The sequence below is a fragment of the Ranitomeya imitator genome, chromosome 7 (genome assembly GCF_032444005.1).
Source record: "Ranitomeya imitator isolate aRanImi1 chromosome 7, aRanImi1.pri, whole genome shotgun sequence".
Lineage (NCBI taxonomy): Eukaryota > Metazoa > Chordata > Amphibia > Anura > Dendrobatidae > Ranitomeya > Ranitomeya imitator.
This window is the reverse complement of record NC_091288.1, coordinates 122466583-122484096: the sequence shown is the minus strand read 5'-3', so window position 1 is coordinate 122484096 and position 17514 is coordinate 122466583. Positions and strand designations below refer to the sequence as shown.

At 42.3% G+C, this 17514-nt stretch overlaps 1 protein-coding gene across 1 annotated transcript in view; it reads left to right on the top strand.

Moving 5' to 3' along the window:
- Positions 1 to 17514, top strand: part of COL5A2 (collagen type V alpha 2 chain) — a 525281-nt gene that overhangs the window by 470837 nt on the left and 36930 nt on the right. Inside the window, exons 52-53 of the mRNA XM_069733787.1 lie at positions 5662 to 5852; positions 6137 to 6376. Coding sequence (XP_069589888.1) covers positions 5662 to 5852; positions 6137 to 6376 — 431 coding nt within the window. The remainder of the gene's footprint in view (positions 1 to 5661; positions 5853 to 6136; positions 6377 to 17514) is intronic.

Genomic DNA, 17514 nt, shown 5'->3' with positions numbered 1-17514 from the left:
CACATTCAAGAAGTTTATTAACCCTTTACGTGCTTCACAGGAACTGAAACAATGTGGAAGGAAAAAATGAACAATTAACTTTTTTTTGCAAACATCTTAATTCAGAACCATTTTTTTTATTTTCACAAGTGTAAAAACAGAAATGTAACCATAAATTTTGTTATGCAATTTCTCCTGAATACGCCAATACCCCATATGTGGGGGTAAACCACTGTTAGGGCGCACCGCAGAACTTAGAAGTGAAGGAGCGCCGTTTTACTTTTTCAATGTAGAATTGGCTGGAATTGAGATTGGACGCCATGTCGCGTTTGGAGAGCCCCTGATGTGCCTAAACAGTGGAAACCCCCCACAAGTGACACCATTTTGGAAACTAGACCCCTTAAGGAACTTATCTAGATGTGTGGTGAGCACTTTGAACCCCCATGTGCTTCACAGAAGTTTATAACGTAGAGCCGTGAAAAAAAAAATCGCATTTGTTCTACAAAAATGATCTTTTTGCCCACAAATTTTTATTTTCACAAGGGTAACAGGAGAAATTAGACCACTAAAGTTGTTGTGCAATTTCTCCTGAGTACGTTGATACCCAATATGTGGGGGTAAACCACTGTTAGGGTGCACCGCAGAGCTTGGAAGAGAAGGAGTGCCGTTTTACTTTTTCAATGTAGAATTGGCTGGAATTGAGATCGGACGCCATGTCGCGTTTGGAGAGCCCCTGATGTGCCTAAATAGTAGAAATCCCCCACAAGTGACCCCATTTTGGAAACTAGACCCCCCATGGAACTTATGTAGATGTGTGGTGAGAACCTTGAATGCCCAAGTGCTTCACAGAAGTTTATAATGCAGAGCCGTGAAAATAAAACATTTTTTTTTTCCACAAAAAAGATCTTTTAGCCCCCAACTTTTTATTTTCACAAGGGTAACAAGAGAAATTGGACCCCAAAAGTTGTTGTCCAATTTGTCCTGAGTATGCTGGTACCCCATATGTGGGGGTAAACCACTGTTTGGGCGCACGGCAGAGCTCGGAAGGAAGGAGCGCCGTTTTGGAATGCAGACTTTGATAGAATGGTCTGCGGGTATTATGTTGCGTTTGCAGAGCCCCTGATGTACCTAGCCAGTAGAAACCCTCCACAAGTGACCCCATTTTGGAAACTACACCCCCCAAGGAACTTATCTAGATGTGTGGTGAGAACTTTGAATGCCCAAGTGCTTCACAGAAGTTTAGAATGCAGAGTCGTGAAAATAAAAAATATTTTTTTTTCCACAAAAAAGATATTGTAGCCCCCAAGTTTTTATTTTCACAAGGGTAACAGGAGAAATTGGACTGCAATAGTTGTTGTCCAATTTATCCCGAGTACGCTGATGTGCCATATGTGGGGGTAAACCACTGTTTGGGCGCACGGCAGAGCTCGGAAGGGAAGGAGCGCCTTTTTGGAATGCAGACTTTGATAGAATGGTTTGTGGGCATTATGTTGCGATTGCAGAGCCCCTGATGTACCTAAACTGTAGTAACCCCCCACAAGTGACCCCATTTTGGAAACTAGACCCCCCAAGGAACTTATATAGATGTGTGGTGAGGACTTTGAATGCCCAAGTGCTTCACAGAAGTTTAGAATGCAGAGTCATGAAAATAAAAAATATTTTTTTTTTCACAAAAAAGATTTTGTAGCCCCCAAGTTTTTATTTTCACAAGGTTAACAAGAGAAATTGGACCCCAGAAGTTGTTGTCCAATTTATCCCGAGTACGCTGATGCCCCATATGTGGGGGTAACCCACTGTTTGGGCGCACGGCAGAGCTCAGAAGGGAGGGAGCGCAAAATTGGCTGTCGTGTTTGGAGACCCCCTGATGTACCTAAACAGTGGAAACCCCCCAATTCTAGCTCCAACCCTAACCCCAACACACCCCTAACCCTAATCCCAACCTGATCCATAATCCTAATCACTAACCCTAACCATAATCACAACCCTTATCCCAAAACAACCCTAATGTCAACCCTAACCATAACCCTAATCAAAACCCTAAATCCAACACACCCCTAATCCTAACCTTAACCCTAATCCCAAACCTAACCCTAATCCCAAGCGTAACCCTAATGCCAACCCTAACCCTAATACCAACCCTAATCCAAACCCTAACCCTAATCCCAGCTCTAACCCTAACTTTAGCCCCAACCCTAGCCCTAACTTTAGCCCCAACCCTAACCCTAGCCCTAAGGCTACTTTCACACTTGCGTCGTTTGGCATTCCGTCGCAATCCGTCGTTTTGGACAAGAAACGGATCCTGCAAATGTGCCCGCAGGATGCGTTTTTTGCCCATAGACTTGTATTGCCGACGGATCGTGACGGATGGCCACATGTCGCGTCCGTCGTGCACTGGATCAGTTGTGTTTTGGCGGACCGTCGGCACAAAAAAACGTTCAATGAAACGTTTTTTTGTACGTCGCATCCGCCATTTCTGACCGCGCATGCGTGGCCGTAACTCCGCCCCCTCCTCCCCAGGACATAGATTGGGCAGCGGATGCGTTGAAAAACTACAGCTGCTGCCCACGTTGTGCACAATTTTCACAACGTGCGTCGGTATGTCGGGCCGACGCATTGCGACGGCCCCGTACCGACGTAAGTGTGAAAGAAGCCTAACCCTAAATTTAGCCCCAACCCTAAATTTAGCCCCAACCCTAACCCTAAATTTAGCCCCAACCCTAGCCCTAACCCTACCCCTAACCTAACCCTACCCCTAACCTAACCCTACCCCTAACCTAACCCTAGCCCTACCCCTACCCCTAACCTAACCCTAACCCTACCCCTAACCTAACCCTAGCCCTAACCCTAACCCTAACCCTACCCCTAACCCTACCCCTAACCCTAACCCTACCCCTACCGCTAACCCTACCCCTAACCCTACCCCTACCCCTAACCTAACCCTACCCCTAACCTAACCCTACCCCTAACCTAACCCTAGCCCTAACCCTAACCCTAGCCCTAACCCTACCCCTAACCCTACCCCTAACCCTAACCCTACCCCTAACCCTAATTTTAGCCCTAACTGCTGTTCTCCTGCCGGCCGGCAGATGGAGACAGATGGCGGGCGCACTGGGCATGCGTCCGCCATGTTCTTCTGCCGGCGGCCAGGAGGAGCAGCAAGAGGATCCAGGGACCTAGGGGAGTATGCTAGGGTCCCCGAATCCCCCTATTTCTCTGTCCTCTGATGTGCGATCACATCAGAGGACAGAGAATTACACTTTACTTTTTTTTTTTTTTTTTTTTTTTTGCGGTCGCCGGTAAACAGTTCATTACCGGCGATCGCAAAACAGGGGTCGGTAATACCGATCCCGATCATGCTCTTTGGGGTCTCGGCTACCCCAGGCAGCCGAGACCCCAAAGATTCTCCCGGTGCCGGCCGGCGGGCGCACTGCGCATGCGCCCGCCATTTTGAAGATGGCGGCGCCCACCGGGAGACACGAGGAGCATCGGGGGAGCTAGGTGAGTATTGGGGGGCCATCTGGGACCCCTTTTCTCTGTCCTCCGATGTGCGATCACATCGGAGGACAGAGAAATTAAAAAGAGATTGCTTTTTTTTTTTTTTTTTGCGATCGCCGGTAAACGGTTAATTACCGGCGATCGCAAATGCGGGGAGGGTTAAAAACCCCCCGAATCATGTTCTCTGGGGTCTCGGCTACCCCCGACAGCTGAGACCCCGGAGAAAATCGGCCTGTGGGGGGCGCTATGTACTTTTTCCACAGTGCCGTTAATTAACGGCGCTGTGGTTTAAGTACCCTTAGTGGCCGCCGTTAAAAGGCGTATCGGCGGTCGCTAAGGGGTTAAAGAAGAAGTTACAGGTCTGTGAGAGCCAGAAATCTTGATTGTTTGTTTCTGACCAAATACTTATTTTCCACCATAATATGCAAAAAAAATGATAAAAAAACAGACAATGTGATTTTCTGGATTTTTTTTTCTCAGTTTGTCTCCCGTAGTTGAGGTCTACCTATGATGTAAATTACAGACGCCTCTCATCTTTTTAAGTGGCGCAACTTGCACTATTGCTGACTGACTAAATACTTTTTTGCCCTACTGTATTTGTGTCATTATCCACACTATCAGATATAGTCAGTCTCCCTATTGGTGCTCTTTACTTGCTTTACACTTTTACTATTATGGTATACGGTAATTATTTATTTGATCATTTGGTGTTTTTATTCTACTAATATATAAGATATATACCGTACTTTGCAATGGGTCTCTGTAGCTTTTATACCTATTTATTTATGTAATAGCACCTTTGCCATAATTATGTATACATATATATTTGTATGCACCCTAGTACTTAAACCATGGCATGATCATTGCTTGACCTCATGTACTTTGCATCTTTATAGACTTGTATGAAGGAGATTCTCTCTCCCTATTCACCTTCTAATACATAAATAAATAAAGTTTTACTACATTGTTAATAAATATATTTTTTACAATTTGGGATTTGTCAGCTTCCCACTCTTTGAATATGTTTGGAAGGCAATGCTGGAGATGGTTATACTGTATACTGTGGAAATTACACTGCATGGAGGGCTGTATGAGATTTACAGTTGGGGAGTCATACTGTAATGTGTCACCATTTTTTGTCGAGGAGATTGAGGGAGGGGGTACAGTAGGGTCATCATACCGTGTGTGTGGAGGAATTCACTATGGGGGTATCTTTCTGTGTTTTGAGAGAACTTTTGTTGGCATCATACTTTAATATCTGTGTTGTTTAAGTTTTTTATCCATTGTTATTACATATTTAGATTAGACCATTTGGCCATATGGTTTTTACTGCTCTTACATAACCGCTTTAGGTTTGTTCCCATATTAAAATGTTCCTCATTATAATTGATGAGAAGGAAAAACTTCCTCAATTGTAGACATTTATTAATAAATATCAAGGATGGACTATGACTTTGTCCAAGCTTTTAATTTTGTCTCTCTGTGTATTTGAGTTTGACATCCCTGGTCTAACTATTACTACCGGTGACACAAAAGAAGTGGTAACAGTCGACTCTACGAATGCCTTTCTAACAGTTACAGGTTTATTATCTACTTTCCATGAGGAAATCATTCACCTTCTCGATTTCTTGACTCTTTCTATCTACTAAAATTCCATCCTAAAACTGCCCAGTCTAGATCCACTCACAGCTCAATACAACTCCGTGCAGCTCCTCCTTTCAGCAGTGTATTCAAGTCTGCCTCACCGTGGTTCCATTTATGTCCTCCTGCAGCCTCTACTCGCCCCTTAGTAGATGTTAGCTCTAACGTGTCTCAAGAGGGATTCTAAATTCTCAGCTCAAATGTTTTTACATTCTCAGTATGATTATGCATCACTGTTATAACGCAATGCCAAATTTATGTAATTTTATACTACTACTTTATAATAAAAAATACTTTTTATTGCCTCATTCCTACATGCATTACATACTTTTTCATCCGCAGAGTTGAGGACTGATTTCTTGTTAGGCCAGCTGCAACTTATAAATGAGTTTTTAATTGCTCTTTGTTTCATTGTTTTGCTAGATAGCATTTTTTTTTTAATGTGTTCATGGAATCACTCGGAATTGAACCATAATGCATGAAATATACTGTATATTTGTCACATCGATATTAAATGAATACCATTTACCTTATGTGTGTTCACAGGAGAATACTGGATAGATCCAAATCAGGGATGTTCAGAAGATGCCATTAAGGTTTACTGTAATATGGAAACCGGAGAGACGTGCATATCTGCAAATCCTTCCAAAATACCTGTTAAGACTTGGTGGACAGGCAAAAGTGGAGATAATTTCAAGCCCATATGGTACGGTGTGGATATGAATAGAGGATCTCAGGTAAATAAGTGAATATCATGTAATATTAGACTCTTCGATGATATAAGTGCAGTTGGGTTAAATTGTCAGGGCCCAATGATCTTTACATTTACGGGGCCACATGGGGCATTTACTTCTTAGTCTAAATTTATACAAATTTATAAGATACAATATCCCTTTCAAATCTAGTTGCTTAAACCTTGGAGGAAAGTTTCATGTAGCTAATACTTTTGTTACATTTTTTTGTTACATTTTTTTCTATTGTGCTACCATTTGTAATTTGTCTTTTTTTTGTTTTTTTTTAGTTTGTCTATGGAGAAAGTGACTCGCCTAACACAGCAGTGACTCAAATGACCTTTTTACGTCTTTTATCAAAAGAGGCTTCACAAAATATTACCTATCATTGTAAAAATACAATTGGATTCTTAGATGAAAAAAATCAAAATTTAAAGAAAGCCGTAATACTCAAAGGTGCTAATGATCTGGATATTAGAGCAGAAGGAAACAGCCGCTTCAGATACACTGTTTTGGAGGATACTTGTTCGGTAAGTGCAAGATCATATACTCAGCTCACAAGAAAATGTATGGAATAATGAAAGCAAGTTAATGTATCAGTACCAATGGCGACAAGATAAAATTTGAAACAATTCTAATAATAATGTCATCTAGGGCCCAACTGGGAAATGGCAGTTTCTCATACACAGGACCATGTACATCGCTCTTTTTCTTACTAGATCTGTGCCAGCTTCCAAGCTTAGCACTTGTACATTTATAGCAGAAACAAGGGGTTGGTAATTTTTTCCTGTTTAACCCCTTAATGCTGATTGATGTATGTGTCATAATGAGCACTTAGCGTCCTATGAAAGATATAGCCATAATACTGAAAGATCAGGACGGCTTCTGTCCCAGTGCAATCAGCTGCTGGATCTCGACTGTTACATACAGCCGGGCTCCTGCTGTCACTGTTAGGATCAGTGTTTTCATCGATCATAGCAATTAACACCTCATTTGCCACTGTCAGCAGCACATGTGAAGTTAGACAGAGGGAAAGCGATCCCTCTGTCAGTCCATCAGCACCCCACAGTGCGTCACAGCCAATCAGATCCTGCCAGGGGAGGGGTTTGAAATGCTGTCAGTCAAACACTTACATTATAACAATGGTGTAATGTAACACTCAGTACTGCTAATACAGAACTGTGTATTAATAATGCCATCATGACATCACAGGGTAATGTCCACTGGGGGACTAATACATATTGGAAGAATAAAATACATTTTTTAAGTGTTAAAAAGGTAAAACATTATCCCATAAAATGATAACTTTTCCATCTACACAGTTGTGTAAAGGCTTAGTTTTACTTTATTTTGTAAATAGTTTTGACATTTGAATTGCTTTTTATTCCTTCTTCTGAAAGGTGGGATGGAGAAAAAAACTGAAATTTCAGTGTTGTTTTTAATATTGTGTAAGGCAAATAAGATTTAGTTCAGATAGTATTTGGTGATGCCCTTTTGTGCAATTCTTCAAGGTCTTTCGAAAGAAACAAAGTGTTGTTTTTTTTAGTGCCATGCTTTAAGTATTACACCTGTTAATTTTATGCTGATAAACAGCCTGTTAGGTAATCTTGCTTTCGTTAAAAGGGTTTATAAATTTTTAACCCCTATATGTCCAATGACAGACATAGAATGTCATGAACGGGTGTCAGTTCCCGCAGCAGGATGTGCTACATCCATCATAATTTTGAACTGTCACTGCGTGTAAACACACAGAGACAGTTCATTGCTGACAGTTGTCATTGACAGCTGAGAGGCACAGTAAGAGGTGTAGGGACCCATGTCTTCTGCCCATGCACTCAGATTGCTGTGATACATCAGTCAATCTGACTTAGTCCACTCAAAATACGAAAAAAAAAAAAAATACTTTACCCTGAATAAATTCCAAGAAAGTGTTTTGTAGTTTTTTTTTTGTAGTATTACATGTAGGGAAAAACATACTGAAAGTTTACCAAGATAGGGCTACCACAAAGGGTCCAAATGTGATGTCAAAAATATGTCCGCCAAAGCTGTAAAATGTTAAATGCGACTCGCCTTGCAGTGTCTATCAAATTGTCCACCTCTTGTCCACCAAAAGAAACGGATTATCCGCTCACTCTCGTACCAGTAAACTATGGCTGAATTACCAACAGATGGTTGGAATAGCAAGGGAGCTTATCAAGGCCGATCGTACAGGATCCTGGCTGATGCACCTTCATGCTGTAGCCGAATGTTTGCCCATTCTTGCAGCTGCTGGGCATGGGAACTATGTGAAGGCCGCCTACCTTTACCTCCAGTCTATGATCACTCTGGAAGATGATAGGCCACCAGTCTTCCATAGATTTATGATTGGCTTGCATGTTGTAAGGCAGACTGATCAGTACTGGGCAGGCCTGGGTGGCGACCTAGTCATCGAGCAAGCTCTGATGTAATCCCTAAAAACTGCAGGAGGACTCACCAGAGGAAGTGGAATGTCCGAACATCAGAGGGCCTTGTGGACTCGGTCTGTGCCAGTGTCCTCTTCCTACAGTGATGCAATGCAGGGTTTCACTCGCCAGAGCTTTGTCATCAGTGAAGAACACAAGGAGGCAAGAACGTCAAGGACGAGAAGAGATTGTGAAGACCTGGAGAAAATTGTAGATAAACTCAAGACCTTTTCACCTTTCTCTGATGAAGTGTCTCTTTGCAACATTATCACCGGTGTCAATGCAAATAAGGATGTGAATGTTCATAACCTGTTCACCATTGGCAGAGAAATAGTGGCAACAATGGAGGGTCAATCACTGTTTTCAGTTAAGTACAAGCGGTCAATGAAAGCCAAGACCCTGGCATCCAGTGAGGCTATTGACGTTGATAAGGACAAAACAATAGACCCCGCTCTTTTGTTCCAAAGGTTTCTTGTGGTGTCTCAAACTGCTGATCTTTCCCTTGATGAGGTGATGGCCTATGAACTTTCACCATACCCACCATCCCTCTTTGAGGCAAAACATCTCTTATGCAAACCAAACAAAGCATAACTGATGGCTGCTATAAAAGAACAGGGTTCACATGACGCAGTACTCAAGGATGTACCTGAAGTGGAACATCATGTTCTTGATGGAGGTTCTCTTCTCTATCGACTGAAGAGGTCAGAAGGAAAGACATATTGTTCAATCGCTGAAGACTATGCATTTTTCACACTAAAGCACTATGGTAAGGCTATGATAGTATTTGATGATTACATTGGAGGACCAAAGACTAAGGACATTACCCATCAGTGACAGCGCAAAAAACAAACAAGTAACAAAGTGAACATTGCTGAAGGAACAAAATTTGTCGGGAAAAAAGAAGACTTCCTTTCAAAAGTGGAGAACAAACAGTCTCGTATCAATCTTGTTTCACAGCGCATGAATGACAGAGGTTGCCACATAATACAATCAGAGGGGGATGCAGATGTGGAGATTGCTAAGGCAGCAGTGTCAATGTCATCCAACAAAAGTACTAGTCTCATTGGCGAAGATACAGATCTTTTGGTGTTGTTACTTCATCACGCGTCAACCAGCGATGTCAGCAAGCTTTATTTCTACTCAGATAAAGGGAGTCCTGCAACAGTATACGACATTAAGGTTATGAAGAAGTTCCTGGGAAACCATGCCTGCAGCAGTCTTCTGTTCCTTCATGCATTCACGGGTTGCGATACCACTTCCGCGGTTTTGAAGGGAGACTCGGTCTTAAATAGCTGTGCTAAAATCTTTTCCACACCTAACAAAAACAGAGCTGAGATTGAAGACGCTGGGTGTAAAGCGATGGTGACATTGTTTGGGGGCAAACCTGGAGACAATCTGTCTGCAATCAGGTATTCTACTCTCTGCAAAAAAGTTGGTTCAGCCAAAATCTTTGTTACACCTGAACGACTGCCACCAATCTCCTCTGTAACGAAGTATCATGCCCTTTGGAGTTACCTCCAAGTCATGCTTTGGATGGACAATGGTGAGGCCATGGACACTACTGAATGGGGATGGGAATTGCAGAACAAGAGTCTAGTTCCAGTGATGATGGATACTTCACCCGCGCCAGAAACACTTCTGAAAATAATTCACTGCAATTGTTCTCGTGGTTGTAGTACACTTCGGTGCACTTGCAAAAGACACAGACTTACCTGTTCACGGGTATGCGGACCATGTCAAGAAGGGCATTGTGACAATATGAGTGAGGAAGCAGTGTCTAATGATGAAAATAGTGACTATTGACCTGACACGCTTGTTCAGTGATGAAGTAGGTCTTAAAATGCACTGTGTATTAATTCTATAATTTGTAGAAATGTACATATATGTCATGACGTCATGGATGATGTCATGACCTCGCCTGTCCATGTACAGTACAGACCAAAAGTTTGGACACACCTTCTCATTTAAAGATTTTTCTGTATTTTCATGACTATGACATTTGTACATTCACACTGAAGACATCAAAACTATGAATTAACACATGTGGAATTATAAACTTAACAAAAAAGTGTGAAACAACTGAAATTATGTCTAATATTCTAGGTTCTTCAAAGTAGCCACCTTTTGCTTTGATGACTGCTTTGCACACTCTTGGCATTCTCTTGATGAGCTTCAAGAGGTAGTCACCGGGAATGGTTTTCACTTCACAGGTGTGCCCTGTCAGTTTTAATAAGTGGGATTTCTTGCCTTATAAATGGGGTTGGGACCATCAGTTGTGTTGTGCAGAAGTCTGGTGGATACACAGCTGATAGTCCTACTGAATAGACTGTTAGAATTTGTTTTATGGCAAGAAAAAAGCAGCAAAGTAAAGCAAAACGAGTAGCCATCATTACTTTAAGAAATGAAGGTCAGTCAGTCCGAAAAATTGGGAAAACTTTGAAAGTGTCACCAATTGCAATGGCAAAAACATCAAGCGCTACAAAGAAACTGGCTCACATGAGGACCGACCCAGGAAAGGAAGACCAAGAGTCACCTCTGCTTCTGAGGATAAGTTTATCCGAGTCACCAGCCTCAGAAATCGCAGGTTAACAGCAGCTCAGATTAGAGACCAGGTCAATGCAACACAGAGTTCTAGCAGCAGACACATCTCTATAACAACTGTTAAGAGGAGACTTTGTGCAGCAGGCCTTCATGGTAAAATAGCTGCTAGGAAACCACTGCTAAGGACAGGCAACAAGCAGAAGAGACTTGTTTGGGCTAAAGATCAGAAAGAATGGACATTAGACCAGTGGAAATCTGTGCTTTGGTCTGACGAGTCCAAATTTGAGATCTTTGGTTCCAACCACCGTGTCTTTGTGCGACTGCAGAAGGGGTGAACGGATGAACTCTACATGCCTGGTTCCCACCGTGAAGCATGGAGGAGGTGTTGTGATGGTGTGGGGGTGCTTTGCTGGTGACACTGTTGGGGATTTATTCAAAATTGAAGGTATACTGAACCAGCATGGCTGCCAAAGCATCTTGCAGCAGCATTCTATTCCATCCGGTTTGTGTTTAGTTGGACCATCATTTATTTTTCAACAGGACAATGACCCCAAACACACCTCCAGGCTGTGTAAGGGCTATTTGACCAAGAAGGAGAGTGATGGGGTGCTACACTAGATGACCTGGCAAGATGATGGTTTGGGGCAAGCTGGACCGCACAGACTGAAGGCAAAAATGTCAACAAGTGCTAAGCATCTCTGGGAACTCCTTCAAGATTGTTGGAAGAACATTCCCGGTGACTACCTCTTGAATCTCATCAAGAGAATGCCAAGAGTGTGGAAAGCAGTCATCAAAGCAAAAGGTGGCTACTTTAAAGAACCTAAAATATAAGACATATTTTCAGTTGTTTCACACTTTTTTGTTAAGTATATAATTCCACATTTGTTAATTCATAGTTTTGATGCCTTCAGTGTGAATGTACAATTTTCATAGTCCCGAAAATACAGAAAAATCTTTAAATTAGATGGCGTGTCCAAACTTTTAGTCTGTACTGTAGCTAGTATAAAACTTTGTATAAAAATTGTTATATGAAAATATATAGTATACAAAATGCAAACTCTTCTGTAACCTAAAGCTACAGCTTTGAAATATGGAAATATTCGTTATTTTTAGTGTGATGGCTGTCATCGTCTTATGACATCATAGTTAGGACCTTTGTGGTGATCAATTTTTGGAAAACTTTTAATATGTTGTTCCCCACATATAATAGTAATAAAAAAAATCATAAAACGCTTTCTTGGAATTTGTTCCGGGTCAAACCTTATTTTGACTGGACTAACTGACCAATAAGAGCAAGATGGCACAGGAGGTGATGAAATATCAGCGCCTTCTGCCTGATCAAAGCAAGAGCTTGGTGCTGCTAGTGGCCAAGCTCCTGCACTAACAGCCAGGCACAGTACCAGCACCACTCCTGGCTATCTAACCCCTAAATGCTGCAATTGAGAGTGATCGCCACATTTAGAAGGTAGGCAGAAGGACAGCCTTCAGATCACTGCAGGGGCCTGATCGTTGCCATGGTGACCCAGGGTCGTCATGATAAACCCCAGGAAACTAAGCATACAGAGCATGGTTTAGGAAGCTTTCTGTACAGGATCTGCTAATGTGACATGGCATCCTCAAACAAATCCAGCAAAATCTGAACTCCAACATGGCGCTTCTTCTCTTCTGATCCTTGCCATGTTCCTCAAAAGTAGTTTTCGACCACAAATGGGGTATTGGTGCACTCGGGAGAAATTGCACAGCAAATTTTGGGGTCCATTTTCTCCTGTTACCTTTGGGGCTAATATTACATTTTTGTGGGAAAAATTAGATTTTTTTGCTTTTCATGGCTCGATGTTATCAACTTCTTCGGTGAAGCACCTGGGGACTCAAGTGCTCACCACACAACTAGATATATTGCTTCAGGGGTCTAGTTTCCTAAATGTGGTCAATTGTGGGTTTTTTCCACTGTTTAGGCACATCAGGGGCTCTCCAAACTTGACATGGCGTTAGATTTTGATTCCAGCTATTTTTGTGTTAAAAAAGTAAAACATCACTCCTTCCCTTCTGAGCTCTCCCATGCACCCAAACAGTGGTTTCTTCTACATATTGGGTATTGGCGTACTCAGGTGAAATTCCTCACCAACTTTTATGGTTCATTTTCTCCTGATACCCCTGTAAAAAAAAAATGGGGCTAAAGTAAAATTTGTCTGAAAAATTCTTGTGATGCACCTGAAGGGTTAATACAATTCTTGAATGCACCTTGAGGGGCGCAGTTTTTATAATGGTGTCATTTTTGGGTATTTTCAGTCATATAGACCCCTCAAAGTCACTTCAAATGTGCTGTGGTCCTAAAAAAAATGGTTTTGTAAATTTTGTTGTAAAATAAGAAATTGCTGATCAACTTTTAACCCTTCTAACTTCCTAGCAAAAAAGCGATGTTTCAAAAATTGTGCGGATGTAAAGTAGACATGTGGGAAATGTTATTTATTAACTATTTTGTGTGACTCCACTCTCTTATTTAGAAGCATGAGAATAAATTTTTTTAAAAGTGTGCGATTTTCAAAATTTTTGCCAAATTTCCAATATTTTCACAAATACACGTAAGTCATATCAAACAATTTTACTACTATTAAGAAGTACAATATGTCAGGAATAAACATTCTCAGAATCAGTGGGATCCGTTGAAGCGTTCCAGAGTTATTACCTCATAAAGTGAGACTGGTCAGATTTAAAAAATGTCTTTAACGTACAAAGTAGCTCAGTCCCTAAGGGGTTAAAGTGAACCTGACAGTAGATTTATGCTTCCAAAACCACTGGGAAAGCATACTTTAAAAATCCAATTGGGGACTATATGAGTATGGACACACATTTGCGTTTTTGCAGCTTTTTTTATGCATTTTGTTAATCCATATGAAAAGCTGCCTTTTACAATAGCAGCAAAAGCTCTGAGATTTCAGAACTCTCATGCACACAATTGTTCTTTATCCTCACTTAATAGGATAACTGCAGTATGTCAATTCTTTCTGAGTTTTTACAGCTTTTTTGCATTTTTTTTCAATTTAGAAAGCAATAAGAGTATGTGCACACGTTGCGGATTTTGCTGTGGATCCGCAGCGGATTGGCAGCTGCAGATTCGCAGCAGTTTTCCCTGAGTTTACAGTACCATGTAAACCTATGGAAAACAATATCCGCAGTGCACATGCTGCGGAAAAAAACGCACGGAAACGCAGTGTTTATTCTGCAGCATGTCAATTCTTTGTGCAGATTCTGCAGCGGTTTACACCTGCTCCATAATAGGAATCCACAGATGTAAAACCGCAGGTGGAATCCGCACAAAATTCGCAAAAAAATGGGGGTAAATCCACGGTAATTCCGCAGGAAATCCGCAGCGTGGTTTACCTGCGAATTTACCAAAATCAGTCCGGAAAAATCTGCAACACTTTCCGCAATGTGTGTACGTGGCCTAAGAAAGTGTATAAACACTGCAACAAATGCCACTAATGCATTTTTGTTGGTGTTTTTGTGAATGAAATTAACTTTGAGTAACGTGTACTGTAAACAAATGACACATATAATTTGTATGAAAAAAGGAAGAAAATACTTCTTTTTGTAAGCAATTTTTTACTGCCTAGAGAGCAGGTCTTGGCTGCAGAAAGAAAACGTGAAAAAGCAGCATGTAAACATAGCCTTAATCTCAAATGACTAATCCCAGACATGACAGCGGTGGCTTCTACTTGTACACATATGTATAGACCTGTTTGTCATCTGTCATTGTCAGTGAGGAGAATCCACCCTGGGCCATCCTGAGACTTGTCATCTCAGACACATTGTCGCTGTCCGGTTTTTCAAAATATGTTTTCTCTGAAATGCTGCAGTTTCAGTGTAAAGCATAGATGGCTGCAATAACACATCCAATTGCTTAGCATACACATGGCGAAACACTTTTACAAACATTTTGCAGCCAATGTCTGATTCATGCTACCTCTAGTTTAACCCCTTAGTGACAGAGCCAATTTGGTACTTAATAACCGGGTCAATTTTTGCAATTCTGACCACTGTCACTTTATGAGGTTATAACTCTGGAACGCTTCAACAGATCCTGCTGATTCTGAGATTGTTTTTTCGTGACATATTGTACTTCATGTTAGTGGTAACATTTCTTCGATATTACTTGCGATTATTTATGAAAAAAATGGAAATATGGCGAAAATTTTTAAAATTTAGCAATTTTCAAACTTTGTATTTTTATGCCCTTAAGGCCGGCTTCACATTCAACGTATGAAAATACGATCCGTATATTACGGCCATAATACGCTGAAAAGTCCCGAAAATAGTGGTCCGTAGCTCCTCCGTAGGCAGGGTGTTTCAGTGTTTTTTGCGCATGGCATCCTCCGTATGTAATCCGTATGTCATCCGTACTACGTGTTTTTATCGCAGGCTTGCAAAACCGACATACGGATATACACGGGATCCATGTTTAAAAAAAAAAATATATATATATACTGTCTATATATATATATATATATATATATATATATATATATATATATATATATATATATGTCAGTAGACACATATATGAATATATATTAATATTTCATCCAGCGCGATGTAGCAGAAAGCCGGTAATTCATTTACCGGCTTTTGCTTTCTCCTTCCTAAAACCCGACATGATATGAGACCTGGTTTACATACAGTAAACCATCTCATATCACCATTTTTTTGCATATTCCACACTACTAATGTCAGTAGTGTGTATGTGCAAAATTTGGCCGTTCTAGCTAGTAAATTAAGGGGTTAAATGGCGGAAAAAATTGGCGTGGGCTCCCGCACAATTTTCTCCGCCAGAGTAGTAAAGCCAGTGACTGAGGGCAGATATTAATAGCCTGGAGAGGGTCCACGGTTATTGCCCCCCCCCGGCTAAAAAAACCTGCCCCCAGCCACCCCAGAAAAGGCACATCTGGAAGATGCGCCTATTCTGGCACTTGGCCACTCTCTTCCCATTCCCGTGTAGCGGTGGGATATGGGGTAATGAAGGGTTAATGCCACCTTGCTATTGTAAGGTGACATTAAGCCAGATTAATAATGGAGAGGCGTCAATTATGACACCTATCCATTATTAATCCAATACTAGTAAATAGGGTTGAGCAAAACGGGTCGGCAATTTTCATAAGTCGCCGACTTTTGGCAAAGTCGGGTTTCATGAAACCCGGCCCGACCCCTGTGTGGGGTCGGCCATGAAGTCGGTGATCTTCTGAATCTGGAATCGGAATTCAGATTTAAGTGTAAAATAAAGAATTAAAATAAAAAATATCGCCATACTTACCCTCTGACGCGCCCTGGTACTAACCGGGAACCTTCCTTCCTTAGAATCAGCCTTCCAAGACCTTGCGGTGACGACGCGGTGACGTCGCGGTGACGTCGCGGCTTGTGACTGGTCGCACGGCCGCCCATGTGACCGCTCGCGCAACCAATCACAAGCCGCGACGTCACTGCGACGTAACCGATGGTCCTGAAAGGGCTGATTCTTAGGAAGGAAGGCTGCCGGAAAGAAGCAGGGCGCGTCCAAGGGTAAGTATATACCTAATAGGAATATACTCACCCTCGGACGCGCCCTGCTTCTTTCCGGCAGCCTTCCTTCCTAAGAATCAGCCCTTCCAGGACCTTCGGTGACGTCGCGGTGACGTCGCGGCTTGTGATTGGTCGCGCGAGCGGTCACTGTTATGAACTGGTGGTTTAGAACCACAATGGACCTGGTGGTTAAGAGCACACAAAATGACCTGATAGTCACTAATAACATAGGACGAGCTCTGAGACGTGGGAACTCTGCTGACCGCAATCCCTAATCCTATCATACCACACTAGAAGTAGCCGTGGAGCGCTCCTGACCAGACCTAGGCGCCTCGGCACAGCCTAAGAAATTAGCTAGCCCTGAAGATAGAAAAATAAGCCTACCTTGCCTCAGAGAAATTCCCCAAAGGAAAAGGCAGCCCCCACATATAATGACTGTGAGTAAAGATGAAAATACAAACACAGAGATGAAATAGATTTTAGCAAAGTGGGGCCCGACTTACTGAATAGACCGAGGATAGGAAAGATAGCTTTGCGGTCAGCACAAAAACCTACAAACAACCACGCAGAGGGCGCAAAAAGACCCTCCGCACCGACTAACGGTACGGAGGTGCTCCCTCTGCGTCCCAGAGCTTCCAGCAAGCAAGACAAACCAAAATAGCAAGCTGGACAGAAAAAATAGCAAACAAAAGAAACACAAGCAGAACTTAGCTTATGCAGGGAAGACAGGCCACAAGAACGATCCAGGAGAGAGCAAGACCAATACTGGAACATTGACCGGAGGCAAGGAACAAAGAACTAGGTGGAGTTAAATAGAGCAGCACCTAACGACTTAACCTCGTCACCTGAGGAAGGAAACTCAGAAGCCGCAGCCCCACTCACATCCACCAGAGGAAGCCCATGGACAGAACCAGCCGAAGTACCACTCATGACCACAGGAGGGAGCTTGACCACAGAATTCACAACAGTACCCCCCCCTTGAGGAGGGGTCACCGAACCCTCACCAGAGCCCCCAGGCCGACCAGGCTGAGCCAAATGAAAGGCACGAACCAGATCGGCAGCATGAACATCAGAGGCAAAGACCCAGGAATTATTTTCCTGACCATAACTCTTCCACTTAACCAGGTACTGGA